The 19423-nt window shown below is 41.2% G+C and overlaps 1 protein-coding gene and 1 non-coding gene across 7 annotated transcripts in view; both read right to left on the bottom strand.

Moving 5' to 3' along the window:
- Positions 1-19423, bottom strand: part of LOC113024429 (uncharacterized) — a 50641-nt gene that overhangs the window by 10908 nt on the left and 20310 nt on the right. For 3 of the 6 annotated variants that reach the window (XM_026171528.2, XM_026171529.2, XM_080303086.1), the window contains 12 exons: positions 19145-19240; positions 16421-16542; positions 12669-12777; positions 12119-12227; positions 11666-11760; positions 10432-10546; positions 9611-9892; positions 7623-7721; positions 7331-7515; positions 4765-4846; positions 2387-2454; positions 152-259 (listed from right to left, as the gene is read on the bottom strand). In XM_026171528.2, coding sequence (XP_026027313.1) covers positions 152-259; positions 2387-2454; positions 4765-4846; positions 7331-7515; positions 7623-7721; positions 9611-9892; positions 10432-10546; positions 11666-11760; positions 12119-12227; positions 12669-12777; positions 16421-16542; positions 19145-19240 — 1470 coding nt within the window. The remainder of the gene's footprint in view (positions 1-151; positions 260-2386; positions 2455-4764; positions 4847-7330; positions 7516-7622; positions 7722-9610; positions 9893-10431; positions 10547-11665; positions 11761-12118; positions 12228-12668; positions 12778-16420; positions 16543-19144; positions 19241-19423) is intronic. The other 3 variants (XM_080303084.1, XM_080303085.1, XM_080303087.1) reach the window with 3 other exon arrangements.
- Positions 1410-1481, bottom strand: trnap-cgg (transfer RNA proline (anticodon CGG)). Its single transcript has one exon. It is a non-coding gene; the product is annotated as a tRNA-Pro (tRNA).

Here is a 19423-nt window from a genome sequence, read left to right as displayed (position 1 = left end):
AGGACTCACACCGGGGGGTCAGGTGACAGAGACAGGAGGGTCATGATGACATCATCCAGGTCAGTGGGGAGCTGATTTTTGATAGCTGTGCTGGGCGGAGCCTTGACAGACAAGGGGCGGGACGTGAGGGGGTCAGGGGTCATGACCTTACCTCAGGGGTCATGCGGCTAATGGTGTCTAGATCATATCCCGCGGTGAGGAAGTGGGTGGTGTAGAACTGCAGCTGAAACTCACCCAGCCACGCCACTACTGCCTGCTTCTAGAACAGAGAACACAGAGCGCTACTGCCTGCTTCTAGAAGAGTCCACAGGCCTCTTCTAGAGCCCGCTCTACAACACAGGAGAGAGGACTGTTCTAGAAGACAGCACAGAAACATCTAAGGAAATTCCCAAACGGAGCCCTAGCCAGCAAGGAAACTGAACCTACTCTGGAACACATGAAGGGGAGCCGTTCTAACTAAAAAGGGAATAAAACACAAGAAGAATAATCCCTCCAATTATTCAAACTCTGCCTGAAATGACTTCAAGACTGTCAGGAATAATAATAATAATAATAGTTTTTCCAAATAATGTTTCACTCCCACACAGTGCTCTTGGTTATCCTCTAGGGTTTGTACAAAGAGTAAGACACATTCTGGATAACAGATTACAAAGTAAGTGCAAATATAAGATGCCTGCTTGCTCCTAGTGTTAATTAGCCTCTTACGTTTTGAGATCTCTGCCACTGAGCTACATCCCACCATCATCTCAATTCATACTTTTCAGTCACATGACTGTTGCAGAGCACTACAGGGCAAAACACTCTCCCCGGGCAGGTCAATTAACAAATAGAAATACATAAAAGCATATCTTCAGTAAGCAAATTATACTCATACAAATATGTGGTTCCCTTTAGGGGTCGCCACACTGAATCATCTCACCCTGTCCTTAGCATTCTGTGTCACCCTAACCCTCCTCATGTCCTTCTTCACCTCATCCATGAACTTACTCTGTGTTCCTTCTCCTTTCCTCCTGCCTGGCAGCTCCATCTTCGACATCCTTTGTCCAACATACCCACTATCTCAGCCTTGTCTCTCTATCTTTGGCTCCGAGATGATCAACCTGAGCTGGCCCCCTCCATTCTGGTCAAAAACCTTGAAGTCTGGCACCTGTCTTTTTGTTATCCACATTATACGTCACAGCGGGTCTCACTACTTCCCTGTAAGCCTTCAATTTTACTCACCCTTCTAGCCTTTTGCCAAAAGCATCTTTATGAGATTTCCTTCATTTTTTTCATCTTCAGTGACCATCGTTAAACCAGACCTGCATCTAGTATGAAAATTTAATGTTTAACCTTGCAAATATTTCACATAGCCCTCCCTGTTGATCTGGACTTAGGTACCAGTACCTGTTTGTGGGTGGATTAAATGAGGGCTCATCCGGGAGTTGAACCCGGGACCTCTCGCACCCGAAGCGAGAATCATACCCCTAGACCAATGAGCCAGTTATAATAATGGGCCCTCAGTTTCAGAATAACTATATACAACATTACTGGTTTCAAGGCAAAAATATGTTTATATAACATAAATCTTTTCATAACCTATTTCCATTTTCCAGTGTGCCAGATTGGAGTCTTTGCCTGCTGATTCTAGCCCTCGGGCATTTAAAAAAAACTCACAAACACAACAAAACAGATCGACTGGCCCTAAAAAGAAAGCCCCACAAGGATTACTACGTGCTCTGCTGCTGGTTAATTAGAGCTGGGCAAACTGTTCACAACATGAATATATCTTCATTCCCCTTCCTTGTATTTAGCGATGACGGAAGTCTTCGTGCTAGAGATCTCAAAACTCTAAGCACCTGATGTTGTGACACTACACCCTTCCAGGGGATTTGGGGTTAAATAAACCTTTAGGGGTCTAACAAAATAATCTTCTTTAAATCACTGGTAAATATGTGTTATATTTTCAGCGGTGTACATGTTATAGAGCGCTGCGTGAGGTCAGTCAGTGAGGAAACGCTAGGACGCAGCACGCAGATCAGCCCTGAGCTCCACAGAACACGCAGCACTGCCAGCAGCATGTGGGTGTCTCAGTGCGGTGTGAGGGCAGGGGAGGGAGGGAAAAGGGAGAGGGAAAGGGGGGAGGGACAGAAGGCAAGACAGCAACTGACTCCTCGATGTGTCTGTCACTCTGCCTGTCTCCATGGTGACACACTCGCATGCCCAGCCTCAGCGTGCCATCTTTTCAGGTGCAACACAACCACCGTGTTTCCCACTGAAACCCCACCATTGCAGACGTTCTTTCTGCTACTTGAGAAGAACCAGAAGCAAACGGAAAAATGGAAGCACCAGAATGAATCAATCCACCGGGAAAAAAAAGAAAAAAAAAAAAGAAGATACAACTCACTTTCCCATCATCCTCTTCGGCCTTCCGTTCAAACGAGCGCTGCTCGTGAACCGTGCTGCTGGAAGAGCCTTAAGGTTTAAGTGATAAAGAAAGGCAAAGAGAAAGGACAAAGAATAAATCACATTACTCTCAACAATTTTCATTTCTCTGTTAATTACACCTTAAAGCTAGCTGTTTACAAAACACCCGCCTATTTATTATTTCTATTGAGTTGTTTAAGAAATTAACGGCTTCATGTGAAATCGTGGTCCTTTGAAATCTACCATCACTAAACAGCTGTTCTAGGAAATTAACTGTACTTCAAAGAAACCGAAAAAAGATCAGAAACAGTAACTTATCTCATAATTGTTTGCTTTTCAAAACGCTGCAAAGCCAAGAAATGATATTATGTGGTGATCTAAAGGATTCTTATGTGGGAGAAGCGCAGGAGAAAGGAAACCATGCCAGATTCCCACTGCCTATGGAGCCCTTCTTAACAGCTTTCATACTTGGCTGGCTCGGCAGCGCTGTTTTAGCACTACACTTCCCACATAACACTTAAACCAGTAGAATGACAGCGGATTAAACATGCTAATTTATGGGCTTCTTTTAAAGTGAGATTAGTAAAACAGCTACAGCTACAAAGTGCCCAAATTTAAGTGGGAGTCTTGAGACACTGTGAAAGCGTCTACACCATGAACTGTACGTGCACATTAATACAGAACATTTGCTTCAATGCTACGCTAGTCTTTGTAGCCCCAAGTGAACACTCACCTGCTGTAATGCAGACCTGCAAACAGCTTGTAACAAATAAGGTTTGTAAGCTGGTTCAAATCCAAAACAACCATTAAAGTTTTGACTGTAAAATTAACGCGTCTGAAGTTAAAACTTCCCAAATATATCAACCCTGTAACGCCTGTAAGTCCATCTTCTTTCATACAAGACCGCTACATCATCAGTGTTATTTGAATGCATTGAATCCGACACATGCAGTGCTACTGTGAGGAATGAAGTCCACAAAAATACTGATGTAGCAGAAGTGAAAAGCATACCAATCGAATTTCATATGTGCAAAAAATCCCCCAAATTTCACCTTTCTGGCAACTATTTCATGCTTCATGGAGTTAGCAGAACTAATTTTTTATTCATGTTGATTCTTTTATGTAAAAATATGAGGCTCCAATAAAAAGATAGATGTTTCTGATTAAAAAACGCCCAAGGCCAAGTGAATTTAATTCCTTCTTTAAAATCTGTATTACTCACTTTGTAAGAGATGGTCTGATGAGATCTCTAATCTGCATGACAACATCAACATCTGTCTATGGTTCAGTTTTTAGTGCTGTATCGCAGCTAGTTTTTATCAGAGAGATGATATCAGGGATCACTGGGTAGCCAAAACTACTTACTCAAACACAAGATCAATATTATTGATCGATACTGGCCATTTACTGGCATTAACCAGCAGTAATCACGGCTGAGAAACTAAAATGAAAAAAGAAGCGATAAGCGAAAGGTATAGTTTGTCCACCAGAGGGCGCTCTGCAGCTGATCCAAGCGGAGCGAGAATGTGTAAACAAATAAACATAACAAATGTCAGGGACGTCTGTTTGTGATTGTGTGTCTAAAAGAAAAGAAGACATTTCATTTTTAAATCACCAAATATCAGCATCAGTATCGGTGTCGGTATCGCAAAATAACTATGAGACACAAAGAGCGTAACATTTTAGCTTCACACTTGCAATACTAATCAATCAAAACTGACAAACTAAGTGTTTCCTCTGCAAAATAAATGTATTTCACGCTCACAGGAACGTTAGATATGTAAATTAATAGTTTTAAGCTGGTAGTTTAACGTAATCTGTTGAATTTCTTTGAGCAGTTTTTTTATTCTGCTTATTGCAAGCAAACCTCTGCGGCTACAGCTAGAGCTCTGACTCAGGAGAACAAGAAAGAATCCATGACATCCCAAGAAGCCATGTCCCTGGCTGCTTACAGCAGCTTTTTAGAAATGAAGAATAACTTGAAATACTCTTCTAAAAGGACCGAGACTGGAAATGCTGCTTGTGTCTGATATGAACAGACATGTGGTCTTTAGAGGGCCAGGCTGAAGAATAAAAAGTGATTCACATAAGCAATCAAAACAAGCTCCGAGGCGCTTGTTGTACTTGTGAACACTGCCTTGATCATTTTTAATTGTCATCACTTACAGACAAAAGCAGGTTTTTTTTCCAAATTAACTGATCGCACGCGTTTCCTTTCAAGCAGGCAGAGACAAACTTTGTCATCTGTGCTTAAATCACTGCAGCAGCACACTTAAATTAAAGCTGACACGAATGAACACTTCAAATACAGACGGCGATATCGCGCTACGCTGTGTTTGTATGAGTGTGTGTGCTTACTTGCTGACTGCTCCACAGACTGCGACTGCTCCAAGAGATGCTCCTTGGCTTTTACCGACTGAGACAGCACAGTGGCCAGGAGCTGAAACACAAAAACACACACAGATATGCTCATATGTACACACACACGCTCACATTGAGAAACATTTACTCAAGCATAATCGTTCAAATCCCAGAGGTGGTCGGTGACTCAGCTCAGTACTCAGCACTCTGCCTCCTGTATGTCCTACAATTTTCTGGTACAGCAGAAATACCAGCAAGACATTTCTTAAATGCAAGACACTAAAAAAACAGGAAATACACATTTTATACCAACTGTTAAAATATCATTTAGTATGTGCTGAACAGCAGGATGTACAGAAAGGAAAAGCACAACAGATGTTTATGCTAAGAATTAGTTTCCTAGATCTTGTCCACATGCGGTTGATGTAATTTAATACAGTGGGCGACACATTTAAGTGCAGCTTTAAGGGAAACTAGCTTGAAATCAGACTCAAAATCATGGCCGGTTACCTTTAACTGTGCAGTTAAAAAATAGTGGTGCAGTGGTGCTTGCTAAAGCTGCTACTATAGTGGCAGGCTGACACACAAGTAGCACTCTATAACTGAGCATCCTGATAAGCTGTAGTTGGTGTCACGTTCTCTGATGTGTTCATCAGTATGAATGTGGGTGTTAGATAGAAAGCACTTTCTTAAAAAAATCTTGTACTAATGAGTGAATGAGGCAAGAACCAGTGCATTTAGCATTTACAATCAAATATTAGACTGACGCTATGTTAATAGTTCATCTGTGCCTGCAGCTTCGTCTCCATCTGCCTGTCCCTACATCATGCTCCCTGGATTTGTCCCTTTCTCTCTCTCCCCTTCACTTACTCTCCAGTGTGGTAAAATAACACATGAATTAATAATGAGCTGTCAAAGGGTGAATGTCATACAGTCCCGTAGAAAAACAAGAACACCCAATGACTCAGTGGCTTGCACAACCACATTTAGCAGCATTAATTTGAAGTAATCGCTTTCCGTGGGACTTTATCGCTCCCTCGTTTCATTGTGGAGGAATTATGTCCCACTCTTCTTATAGCGTTGCTTCATTTCTTTGAGGTTTGTGAGCATTTATTTATGCAAAGCTCTCTTAAGGTCCCACCTCAGCATTTCAATGAGGCTGAAGTCTAGACTTTGACTGGACCACTGCACCTTGTGTTTTTTCTTTTTAAGGTATCCTGTGTGCCTGGGATCACTGTCCCGTTGAATGACCCACTATCAGCCCAGCATTAGCTGTCAGACAGATGGTCTTGATTCTAGAAGACTTTGGTATAAAGAGGAGTTCGTGATTACTTAGTGGCTATTAGGTTCCCAGAACCTGTGGCTGCAAGCGAAGCCCAAATCATTCCCTGTCCACCACCGTGCTGCCAGTTGGTACGAGGTGTTTGTGCTGATTTGCTGTGTTTGGTCACTTTTAGTCTCATCTGTCCAAAATGCATTGTTCCAAAAGTCTTGTGCTTTGTTCAGATGATGAACTTTGCAATCCTAACCTGTGCTGCCATGTTCTTCTTAGAGAGAACAGGCAACCCCGTCCAAACAATTCATACTCGTTAAGTCCTTGCTGTACTTATACGCTATCACATTTAGAAGATTTTCGGAAAACTTGACTTGAGGTCAAAGTCACTGAGATCAAACATGTCTAAGATTTTTAGTAGATACTCCTATGGTATCAATTTGAAGCTCCTACGTTGCTTCGTTCTCGAGTTATCGCATTCACAAACCTCCGTGTCCACGTCGAAGAAAATCTACTCTGGAAAATAACTGAAACTAAAATCGAATAAAAAAACAAAAAGTCATAATGAAATAGAAATAAAAACTAACTGAAAACACAAAACTATAATAACTCTGGTTCACAAAGACCAAAAATTGTGTTTTCAATTGTTTTGGTCATCACAGGTGTTTCATCAGCAAAATGAAAGGAAGTTTTTGCCGCCTTTGATCTTAACACGCTTATCAGCCACCTTTTAAGGTGGAATATTTTCTTGAATATTAGTTCAGTTTGTATTGTGACTCAGTCAGCGGACCTTAAATATAGCAGTTAATTGTATTTGTTATGGCTACATGCCATATGCATTAGTGATGACTGGATGTTCGGATGCTTAAGAAGATCTATTTAATAGAATCACATTATGCAAACTACAAATATTCTACTTCCTCACTTGCAGAAAACAAACAAACTGTGGAGGTGTTTCAGCGGTACACCTATGACAACAGCTCACTGTGGAGGTGAGGTGCAAAAACACGATAAATAAGACAAAGTTGAGTTGCTTAACTTGAATTCAGCTGCTACACTGTATCCAAACAAACACAATGCACCTTGTGTGCTGCTAGGAAAAAACAACCAACGGAAGAATAAACTGAGCAGGAAACAGAACTGTGGTTATCACATGAACTACAGTTGTGTTTGCTTCCTAGAAATGTTTTGCCGTTTCCCAGAAACGGTGTGTGTGTGTTGTTTTGTAAGGAAACAGCAGCAACGTCATGAAATGTGTGCAAACACAACTGAATGCAAGGAGTCTTTTACCTTGACTCCTTCTGCTTGTGCATGCAGGCCGGGAGCATTAAGGCCGTGGGTGTTGACCCCTGGCGTGGGTGCGGGGTGGGGACTGGGTGCAGGAGTGGTCAAAACATGCGTGTTTCCAGAGCCCTGCAAGCTGCTCGATGACCGAACACTGCCGAGGCTGCCGACGCTGCCGCTGCGCTCGCCACCTCCACACATAAACACACGTTGTAGAACGCAGCATTACACACACACACAACGTGTCTGACACACATCATTTCCTTTTTTCCCCCACAAAAGCACGCTTTCAGTTTACCTGCCAGCGGTTTGCGCAGCACCCAGATGTCCTCACTGGTGCTGCTCTGCTGTCCCAAAGTGGGAGAGCCCTGAGGACTCAGCTCTGCAGCTCGTGAACCTGTCTCACACACACAGAGACACACACAGAACCCCACATCTGTTACTCCTTTGGTCTTAGTATTTTAAATTTAAAACTTTGTATTAGCAAAAATGGAGAAACAGAAACAATATCTGAGCGATAATAATGTGTACTGCTGTTCCCTACATACAGTAAATGTGTTGAGCTTGTGATTAAACACTGTAAAAGGCACAGACTCACACGCAGAGATACACTCACTCAGCTCACGTGCATAAACATGCTACTACTAGTGGGAGTCCTGAGGCTTGTAGAAACCCACAGACCCTTTTGGTCAAAACACGATGAAGCTGTTGTGAATGACACATCCAGTGACGTGTGGTGATTCTACTTAATCACTGTAATGCTGATTAAAAATGCCGAATACGGCCTCTCAAGTTATTTATAACAAACACAGCATGTCGAGTAAGATAAATGAAAGGGTCATTTCACTGGAATTATAAGAAATGTACAAAGGAGGCATTACTTTCATGGCCTTAGTCGTCATAAAAACCCACATTTAAAGAAACAAAACAAAGGTTTGAGTCAGTTAGGACCCACACGGGCTAGATAAATGTATATGTGGACGAATTACTAATTTTGTTAGCCTTTTTTTGTAAATAATTATTTGATTGAACTGATCCTTTAATGAAGAACTGCCTCAAGCACATATGGCTATGTAAAAAAGAAAGTCTTCAAGGGACAATATGCAGTCTTGTTTAAAACTAAGTACACCATTACTGCTTCCACAGGTGATTGTAGCTCAGGAGGTAGAGCAGGTCACCTACTGATGGGAATGTTAGTGATTCGATCCCTGGCTCCTCCAGTTTGCATGCCAAGTACTAACCAAGATACTAACCCCAAGTAGCTCTCTGATGCATCCGTCGGAGTATGAATGTTCATTAGGAAGCACTAAAAAGCTTAGAATGAATGTGGCATGTTGTATAGAGTGCTTTGAGTACTCCAGCAGATAGAAAGGGCTATATAGAATCAGTCCATTCGCATGAAATCAATAACACACAAACACAAAAGAGCAGTTTGCTGGTCTGGAGCACTTGGGTGTGCCCAGCAAATTCATCCCAAGGTCAGACTGTGCAATGCAACAGCTCAGACTCTACAGGCCTCAGTTAGCATGTTAAATATAAAGTTCATCACAGTACAGTTAAACAAAGTCTGAACAAGGCTTCTTTGGAAAGCTTGTCTCTACTTTCTGAAGCGAGCACAGCTCCGAAAGCCCGTTTTTGATACTAAAAAAAGAAAGTATCTATAACTTGAAATGTCGAGTTATCTTTCTCTAAATTTTGACTTATTAACTCAAAATTTTGAGAAAAGTAACTCGAAATTTCAAGTTAGCGCTGCCAATCAGTAATCTACGTAAATGACGTCATTTCCTTATTACCGGGAAGCTGAAGCCCTCAGCTACAAATGCTACAGCTAAGCTACCAGTATTACAGCCAGTCATAAATGCACAAATTGCTAAGTATTTTCAGTGTGGTTCATATGAACAAACCAGAACACTTCTGGAAAAATGTCCTCTGAAAAGGCGAGATCAAGGTGGAGATGTTTGTCAAAATGCACAGCACCATGTTTGGAGAAAAACATGGTGCTGTACCGTTGGTATGGTAGGCCGCTAGAGTGACACAAAAAACAATTATTAAAGTTATCGCTGCTAAACATGGTTCTGCACGCAAGTGAGTCATGAGGTGTACTTAGTTTTTCACAGGACTGCTTCAGTTTTTTTAGGCCTTTTTGAGTATTTTTTTATTTGGCTGAACTGATTCTTTGATGAAGCGTTGCCACAAGCAGATAGACAGCAGGCTTTTTATGTGTTCTTGACAAAAAGCAGAGAAAGGATTCTTATCTGTGACTTAAAGTGACACTACAGTATGTACCTGTCTGACTTTGCTGCTCCTGAGAAGTGGAGAGAGGAGGAGGAGGAGGAGCAGTGGACAGAGGAGGAGTACACAGAGAAGGAGGAGAGATAGGGAGAGGAACGTACCCAAATGAGGAGAACCGAGGAAGGGACTGTGTGTTGGGGTTAAGGGGAGGAGGGGGAGGCAGATGCAGGGGAAGGACTTTGGAGGGGGGGTATGAGTTTCCGTTGACCGAGGCAATGGGGCAAGGGTTGGGCCTGCGGAGGAGGAGGGTGTGGCACTGCTGGGAGGGGGAGTGACCTGGCAACAATCCAGGAGGAGGGGGGGGGGGCAAAACAACAACAACAACAACACAACAACAACTGATCAGTCAACTTGAAACAAAACAAAAGTCTAATCAGAAAAAATCAGAAAATGCACAAAATAATAGTTGATTAAACTTAAAACATGAGAAAAGAATACATCCATATATCCACAGGGAATATATCATTATAAAACAAAATATAATATCACTACAGCAATAAGGCAAACAAACAATATGAACAAAAACATTACAATCTAGCAGGGTCGGACTTGTTTATTAATTAGGGAGGGTGACAGAAGGAGCAGAAATATAGAGGGGTGATTCAGGGCCGACTGCGGATAGAGGACTATGTTTGATTGATGCAATCAATGAGACTGGCAGGGTGGGGAAAACAGATGGTATGCCCCAAACAGGCCGATGATGCCACAGCTAGCTACAACTAATGACCAGCTATAGCTGCGAAACAGCTGCTAAGCTCACACGCACATCCACCCACCCACCCATGCACACACACAGCTGTGATGCGGGTGGTCACCTGCCCTCTTGATGACTTCCACCATGTTGGAGGGGAAGTAGCCCACACGGTCATTTCCTGTCCGGTTGTCATGAATACAGCCTTTCCATCGGCCATCAGAGTGCTGCTCTAAAACCTGTGCACGTACAAAGATTACAGCCACTTTTCATTTCCATAACAAAGACTGCAAAGCCAAACTAAAACCATACCTATATCAAGTTTAAATCTTTAGCTCTGAACCTCACACTACCAGCTAACTTCAAACTATGGCAATAGTGGCTACTGCTCAGATGGCAGTGTAACAAATTTAGCTGTTAATTCTTTATAAAAATACTTCTACCATTGTTTTGCTTTTACTTTTTCAGACTTAGCAGCTGAAATGAGCAGAAAATGTCTGTTTAAATTTCCATTTAAAAAAAGGCAGTAGTTAAAAAAATGAGTGGGAAATAACACACCATGCTATTTAGTCATTTAGCTATCATTAGCTAGCATTAGCATAGTTAGTAGTTTGAGGCATTTTTGCGAAATATAATTTAAAATTTTCCATGTATATCATAGATAAACTGTATTTTATCAAGTGTCCACCTTGATAAAGTGGAATAAGTGTCCACCTTACTAAACCCTGAATTCTTCAATCATAATACATTACACAACTGTTTTTACATTAGCAGGCTGGCTTTAGCGTTGCCATTTTTAGCCAGTTGGCTACAAAACTGGTTAAAAACACAAAACATACTATATAAACTGCCTTAACATGTATATAGTTTTTGTGAATTATTTTTATAAAATTCAAATCCTTTTAAATTATAGATATTATATATAGTAGATGACCTCAAAACAAAAGCCAACATTGCATCTGCTTTACGTTATGTATTTTCATGCACATCTGTAAATAGGTGTTCGCTAACAGCGCCTGTAAGTGATTACTTTTTCATATATACAAGGTAGCTTGCAAAAAAGATCAATGAATATAGAAGAATAAAGAAATAACATAATAAATTGACATAGATGTCTGTGTTTTCTTATATGAGTGAAGCGAAGAAGCGCCATAGCTCTGGCAAAAATAATAATTTGTTTTTAATAATAGTTTGTGTGGCAAAACCTCTTTTCAGCTCAGTGATGCTTACACTGTAACACCCAACTATTAAACTGTGTAGACAGATTGATATTACCGACACAGGTTATTATGACTGGCAAACATGCAGCAAAGGCTGAAACATATTTTTATTGCGGAACCTTAATTATAAAGCTATACCGTGATGATGTCGCCAGCTTTGATGTTGAGGCTGGTAAGGTCATAGTTGTTGCAGTAATCCTTTAGTGCTCGCACCTGCATTGCAGCTGAGGCATCTACAACACAAGAGTATAAAGTGCAGACAGAAGAGAACGGAGAAGGTGATATTGGTGGGTAGTATCATTAGCATAATAAATTTCGCCAGTCTAATCAATACAAGAAAATCCCAAAATAAGAATGGACATTATGCCATTGTTTTAAATGTCAATAGCAATAAATTCATTTTAAAAATGTCTTTTTACAGTATGTTGTTATTTATAACAAAAACCAGGTTCCTAATAGTTTTAACACTCACAAAGTGGGCATGGCTTGAAAAGCAGATTTTTGGTGTTGCCACCAGCTGGGAGGGTTTAAAAAATGTGTCACACAAGGATTTGTGAGTTGGTGTGCGAGCTCGTGCACTCGCGGCCTCACCTCTCAGTAACTGTTTGATCTCCCGGCTGGCCTGCGTGGTAGTGAACTGGTTAACGATGTCCAGGGCAGTCTGACTCAGAGTGTTTCTCACTCCTGCACTGATGCCGCTCTGGAGTGACGCGGAGGAGGAAAATGATTAAAGCTGCAAAATCAAATTGTGTGTCACAAAGAACATTCCACAGTAGGGATGTTTGTTGTGTGCGCTGCCTCAGCATTAACATCAAAAGTGAAGCGCAGCAGGACGAGAGGGGACACTTAAAGTGGGCCCTTTACAAAGGCAGGGTTAGGCATTTACATCCATGTTCATCTGAAGGTCAAAAAAAAGGTTAAAAACCGAACAACAGGTTTGAATATTGGATGACAGACAGGAGGCTGGTCAGCCTGCTACTGCTTTATGTAATAAACAATAACAATATAACATATCCCACAGTTTCCTCACAGTCAGATGAATGACAGTTGCTGGGGTGTGAATTTGCACAGCTCATAGGAGGGAGGTCAGCATTAACAACAGCTTCTTATGTAAACACATTAAACGGATAGTTAGACTTACATCCAGCAGCAGGCGTACTACCTCCGTCTTCCCACAGAGGGCAGCCTGATGTAGTGCTGTGCCAGACTCGGACTGTCTGTTGATATCTATTCCAGCCTGAATCAGCAACCTGCAGCGAAAAATAATAAATATTTCAAGATAACTTTTTATGACTGCTCTAAAGTAAGAAATGAAAGAAAAGCATCTACATTCATGCAACTCAATAAAAGTGGAAATAAATTCCCCAAAATGACATTTGGATTAACCAGTTTTTCAGTCTTTTTCTCAGATGTATTTTTCATAGTGTTTGTGTTAAGAGCTGCCAGTTTGAGTGAATGGGGTCTCTGTGTTTGACTGACAGCTGTTGCCAGGCTTCCACAGGAAGAAGGAAACAAAGAAAATATGTTTCTAGTGTAACTAAAACCCACAATGTAAAAGGAAAGCACCTTTTGCACAGGCCAACCCTTTGCGCGGTTATCTAACATAGGCAGTTGAATTTTACCCTGTAAATGTTTGTTTGGTTGGTTATTCAACAAATTGCAGGAAAAGATTTGTTTATAGGGGGTTAAAGAGGAAGTGGACTTTGGCAAGAAAGCTAATTTGTGTTAATCTTTTGTGCCATAAACACACGCTCACTGTGTAGTAGTGAAGGCAAGAAACTGAAGATTGAAGAAAAGGCATAGAGAGAAAAAAATCACTGGCCTGCTATAGCGTTGGGCTCAGGAAACTGATGGTGTTGCCATGTTCTGTCCTATACTGCCAATTGAGGAGGAAAACGTTCAAAAATGCTCACAATTAGGTCAGCCAGCAACTTGTCACTAACACAGTTCACCAGAACCATCTATTGATCCATCTGTCTATTTTCTGCTGTTTATATATGTCCAGGTCACAGGAGCAGCATTCTAGACAGAGATGTCCAGACCTCGCTCCAACCAGCCAGCTCTCTTTATCAGAACAGAGCGCTACAGTGTCCCCAATACTGCAGATGACATGAGTCTGAATGAAAATCTCCCGCAAGGCCCCAATGACAGGCAGCAGCCACCTTACGTCTGTAGCTCCATGTAGGTGCAGAGCATGATTAAGTCAGACTCGGTGTCCTCTGCCTCCTTCTGAATGGTGTCCAAATTCTGCCATAGGTAGGATTTGACGATCCTTCACCAAGTTCTAGTGTTTGGTAAAGTCCTTTCCTGGGTGTACTGGGACTTTGTCAGATGTCCAAGTCACGTTGGCCGTTGACATGTGGGCTAGGGTATTTTGGTGCAAAGCCCACTTATGTCCCAGTGAATGTTAAAATTTCTCAGTAAGAGAATGAAGACTCAAAGACTAAAAGGCACCTGGGCCTAATATTTGACGTATAAGTCCACACAACAGTCAGATATCCTGTCATCCACCAAACATGCAGGGTCTCTCACTGAGAGCATCTCCAGAGGGGAACAACATCCAACTCCTTCCCAGGAGACTGGCTGCAGAACCGGAGTCATACATGTAGGTGAGCCTGACAGTAGTCCTATTACCCAAGAACCAGTTTTAGCAACCAGGAATTGGATCGGATCTCTGTTCCAGACTGCTGCCCAATCCACATAGCATCAGACCTTTACACTCTCTTACCTAGGATCAATAATGTCTTTCGAAACCCAGCTAGGGCTATTTGCCCCAGATAAGGATCAGGGGAAATGCCAGAAGATTACGGTTTGAGAAATGGCTGTTACAGTGGCCTGTGCTACAAAGGAAGACTGGGGCCTTTTTTTCCAGGCAACTTCAGGTTTAAACCTGTTTTTGTTTTCAGTTTTGAAGGTTCACGTCTTCCAGGCAGAATCTACATCAAAAGAAGCCTTGATGTAGTGATACTATAAGATCCTAATACACGTCACCTAAGCTTCGTACTTGTTGACCTCATAAAAAAACATTCTGACCCATTTTTACCCCTACCCTCCATACCATAGGCCTGCATCCACTCATGTAGGAAAACAGCCACACCTTTTGTACAACCCTTTGCTACTACATGGTTATTGGACATAGGCATCACTTTTTCCTGTAACCGTTTGACTAGTTGGTCATTTATTAAGGCATAGAAAAATATGTGACTATATATGTAAGTTAAACAGGAAGTGGACTTTGGCAAGAAAGCTCAAGTGGGCCATTCTTTAGTGGTAGGCTTTTGTGTCATGTAAAGGCTCATTGTTATCTCTGTGCTGTATATATAAAACCACTTTTTATTTTTCAAATACTGTAATTTTTCTTCATTTTTAAAAGATGCTGAAGTTTGTGATGTGTCATGTTGCCTAAACTGTATCCTTTGTGTGAATGTGCTAGATTTGTAAATCCTGGGTTTAATTATCGAGTTGAAAATTATCTTTGGTGACAGCCTAGCCTGATTGCCAATACATGGGTAAGTGAAGCCACATAGAAGAAGAAACCTGGGTATGTTTAATTGACTTTATAGTAAAGACCCCAACTCATGAATTCACCATATTTTTCTTTTGACTCCTTTGTCACGTGGTGTGAGCAGAATCATCTGCAGCTCAACGTGGCAAAGACCAAGGAACTGATCGTGGACTTCAGGAAGACCAGGAAACACTTGACCCCAGTTTCAATCCAGGGGGTCAGTGTTGACATTGTGGAGGACTATAAATACCTTGGAGTACACATTGACAATAAACTGGACTGGGCTAAAAACACCACAGCACTTTACAGGAAGGGCCAGAGTCGTCTCTATTTTTTGAGGCGACTGAGGTCCTTCAACATATGCCGGAAAATGCTGAGGATTTTCTATGAGTCTGTTGTGGCCAGTGCGATCCTCTATGCTGTTGCATGCTGGGGGAGCAGGCTGAGGGCAGCAGATGCCAACAGACTTAATAAACTAATCCGTAAGGCCAGCAATGTTGTGGGGATGGAGCTGGACTCCCTCAAGGTGGTGTCGGAGAGGCGGATGCTGTCCAAGATAAAGACAATGTTGGATAACACCTCCCACCCACTCCATGACATGTTGGTCAGTCACAGGAGCTCGTTCAGTGAGAGACTGAGATTACCGAAAAGCACCACTGAACGACACAGGACATCATTCCTGCCTGTGGCCATCTCCCTGTACAACGCATCCACTTAACACACTGTTTGCTGCTACAACTACACATGTTTCTTTTTCAGCTATTTATTTATGAGTGACTTATGTATGTATGTATGTATATATATGTATATATTGTACTATTCTTAGTTAGTGTATTGTCTGTCTTGTCTTAATGTTGGCTTATAATGGAGCACTGTAACAAAAAATAATTTCCCCCAGGGATCAATAAAGTATTCTGATTCTGATTCTGATTTTCTTTTTTTAAACTTGTGTTTTGCTGTATATCTGTAATCTTTCACTTGTATATATAGTTTTATGTGATGTGAACAGGGCCTATGCATGTAATGTTTTTGCCTGTTAAAAAAATAATAAATAGAAAAAATAATGAATAGAAATAAAGACTTGAAAGAACTGTTTAATATAATTCATTGTTGTTGGGATGCTTCAGAGGACTTGGCCCAGTTTCTCTAATGTATGTTGTTCACACCTCAATTCTACAAATCTCTACAATCAAGGTGGATAGTGGAAACCCTGCATGACCCATAGAAACACGTTAGCCTTGTTAATGGGAAATATGCCAGGTTGAAATGAACTGGCATTATCCTTTAACGTTAAATTAGATCAGTCGGTGGAGAGACAGAATGACTAAGTGTCTAATGAAGGAGGTATAACAAACACAGAGCAGACAGAAAGGAGTAGTTATTTGGACCGTATCACTTCGATGTGTCCGTTCTTGGCAGCCAGATGCAAAGGTGACACTCCGTTGGGGTCGGAGGGTTTTGGTTCCAGCATGGCTGCACACATGTTACTGCTGAGCAGGAGCTGGACCACCTAAACACAAAGACACACAGTGTAACTTGTAAAGCCATTTCATGATTTATATTAACTCTATAATTCCTTCTGTGTAAAAGTGAATTTAAAACTAAAATCTGGTTTCTCTGTGGACTAGCAGCAACACAGGTGCACACTTTGGCTGCTAGTGTCTTGAATTACCTCTGTGTCCACATGTGGCTGTCTCAGTAAGACCATTGTTCTTGTTCATTTTAAGGATTTTAGACATTTTTAGGCTGTGTTGTTGTATAATTAATCTGTTTCTGGAATAATTAACCTTTTAGGTGAACATTTTGCCTATAATTTTAAAATTAAATGGATGTCACCATTGCTTATCTTTACCAGGAAACTCTAAAATAAACATTTAGGTATAGAGTCTCTCAGTCAAAACATGGCAAATTTGGTACTTTTGATAATATCTAACTTTTCTTCTTACCCCATCATTGGATCAAAATTTGAGTTTGTCTCATACTTTGATTAATGTCTAAAAACTAATGCTAATGCTAACAAGCTAAAAGCTAAGCTAATGGCATTCCCATTATCTTTAGCTGTACTTAAGTATTTAATATTGACTATGTGCACATTAGCATATGCTACTTCCGGTGCGGAAACTCCTGTGGGGAGCTTTGTTTCCGGTGTCCTATTCACGCCCTGTTTACGGTCCAAAACAAGTTAAGCAAATGAATGAATCAAGCGGCGATTTACATTTCTATAGATGTCTTGGGCATTTACCCAATAAATCTGTAAATGATGTTCATCGACTTGTCGATATTTTTTCCCCGCGCCTCAGAGCAAAAGAGAAAAGGGATTCAAATGTTATATTTCTCAGCTGTCCCTCGTTTATCGCGGGTGTTATGTTCTAAAAATAACCAGCGATAGGTGAAATCAAGTAGCCAATTTTATTTTTTGACGGTGCAAAATGTTTGGTGGACATCGTGGACATACAGCACTGCACTTCAGAGTCACACTGCTAGCAATCGATGCAGCGATTCTGTACTGTACAGGAGAGACGTCACGGAGAAGATCGTCTGCAGTGATCAGGACGCAGGACACAATGTGACGTAAAAAAACGTGCAAACTTGCACTAAAAAAGATCTGTGAAACAGCGAGGTGAAAGGTGAACCGCGTTATTAGCGAGGGACCACTGTAATTTTGAAGGTAAGTCACAACATACCCTTCGTAAATACTAATGTATAGAAACCGTTACCAGCAATCATTCATTTTTTGTGGCTTTTTTCACGGTTTGTTAACATGCTGTGTAGGTGTGTACTTGACTAGCTGATATCGACATAACTGGGGAAACATCTGGTTTGACTATTCTTCACCTGTAGTTTGAATGCTGAACATTTGCCTGTTTAAATCATAAGACCAGTCACTATACAGAGATGTGCTTCTGAATTTGCCTGCTTGCATCACTCTGCTTGTGTTGAGTGATGTAAACAACTAATCGATCTAAACTCTTTAAACATCAAAATTGATCATTAGATTTTTTATGACACAACAGTGGCGAGTGTTCCCACCTTCTCCTCTTTGTAACTTAACGCGATCTTTCCGTTTTCGAGTTTTGGACATGATTTTAATAAAGCTACCGGAAATGTACAACCCCACATCCGGTCTCAAACCAGGAAGTTAGCATTTTCTCGTGCACAGGGTCTATTACTAAGCAAATCTTAACATGCAAGTGAGTTGATGTGATCTGTTTAGCATGTTAGCATGCTAACAGTTGCAATAATTTACTTTGGTTTTTCATGTGACATCAAAAGGACATTGTTCAAGAATTGTCCGCCAAACTGGACATGATACATCCACTGGTTGATAGCGAATTAACTAAATACCTCTTTGTGATTACTTTGGTTGCTAGCAGATTGCCACAGTTGCCTGTAGTTCTTCATTTTTGTATGAAAATACTTGCTAGCTACAAGCAACGCAAACTGTAAATGAGGAAGACTTGCCTTAACAGTAAAAGTTGTGCCTGAGGAATACAGCCAACATTTTAAAGGGTGTCTGCTTTTGGTCTGTGTGACAATTTTCACAGATTCTTTACAGCTCGGAGAGCGGCTGGCTGGTGTTTATAGACAAGTTCGTCACTTATTCGTCACAAATTACCAACGCAACAACATTTTAGCAACCAAAGCAATCACAAATAGGTTTTTGTACACCAGTTGGGGGAGACATGCTTTTTTCCTACCAATAGGAGGTAGCTATTGGGGCTCACTAAATTGTCTTTAGGCCTGAGTAACTGCGGCTTTAGAAATCATTTTCCCAGCAGCTGCTATCAACCTCGAACCCAGTCAAACCCAGTTGGGCAATACTCATTCTTCCCTCACAATCACTGGTTTTCAGTTGGTTTCACACATCCAAAATAACAGGCAAGTTAACGTCACCTGGTTATTGGCCAAGATAACTTCTGGCTTAAAGAAAAAACAAGATGGTGGCAGCAAAAATTTAATGTGAAGCTTTAAAATGTGGAGTCCAAAACCAATGGGTGATGGTGATGTTACATCCATCTTCATCATTTATCATTTTTAGGTAAAACATATTGTTGATAGGGTAAAAAAAAATCTTCTGTTTTGAACCCAGTTGTAGTTATTGTTGTACTCACTCCAACACGTCCAAATTCGCAAGCGAGGTCCAGTGGAGTTTTCCCAGCTGTGTCTGAGATGCATGGGTTGGACTGGTGCTGCAGCAACATCTCCGACTGTAACACACAGACGCACACAAACAAACAAATGTTACCAACACATTTAAAGCTGAGCTTGCAACAACCACGTATCAGGCACACAGCATCAAGCCCACATAACAACTACACAGATCTCACATAACACAAACACTGGCTCTGTGCACAGTAAAGCACCTACAGTGCACACACACACACACACAC

Source organism: Astatotilapia calliptera, chromosome 6, assembly GCF_964374335.1.
Source record: "Astatotilapia calliptera chromosome 6, fAstCal68.1, whole genome shotgun sequence".
Lineage (NCBI taxonomy): Eukaryota > Metazoa > Chordata > Actinopteri > Cichliformes > Cichlidae > Astatotilapia > Astatotilapia calliptera.
This window is presented reverse-complemented; position numbering and strand designations above follow the sequence as displayed.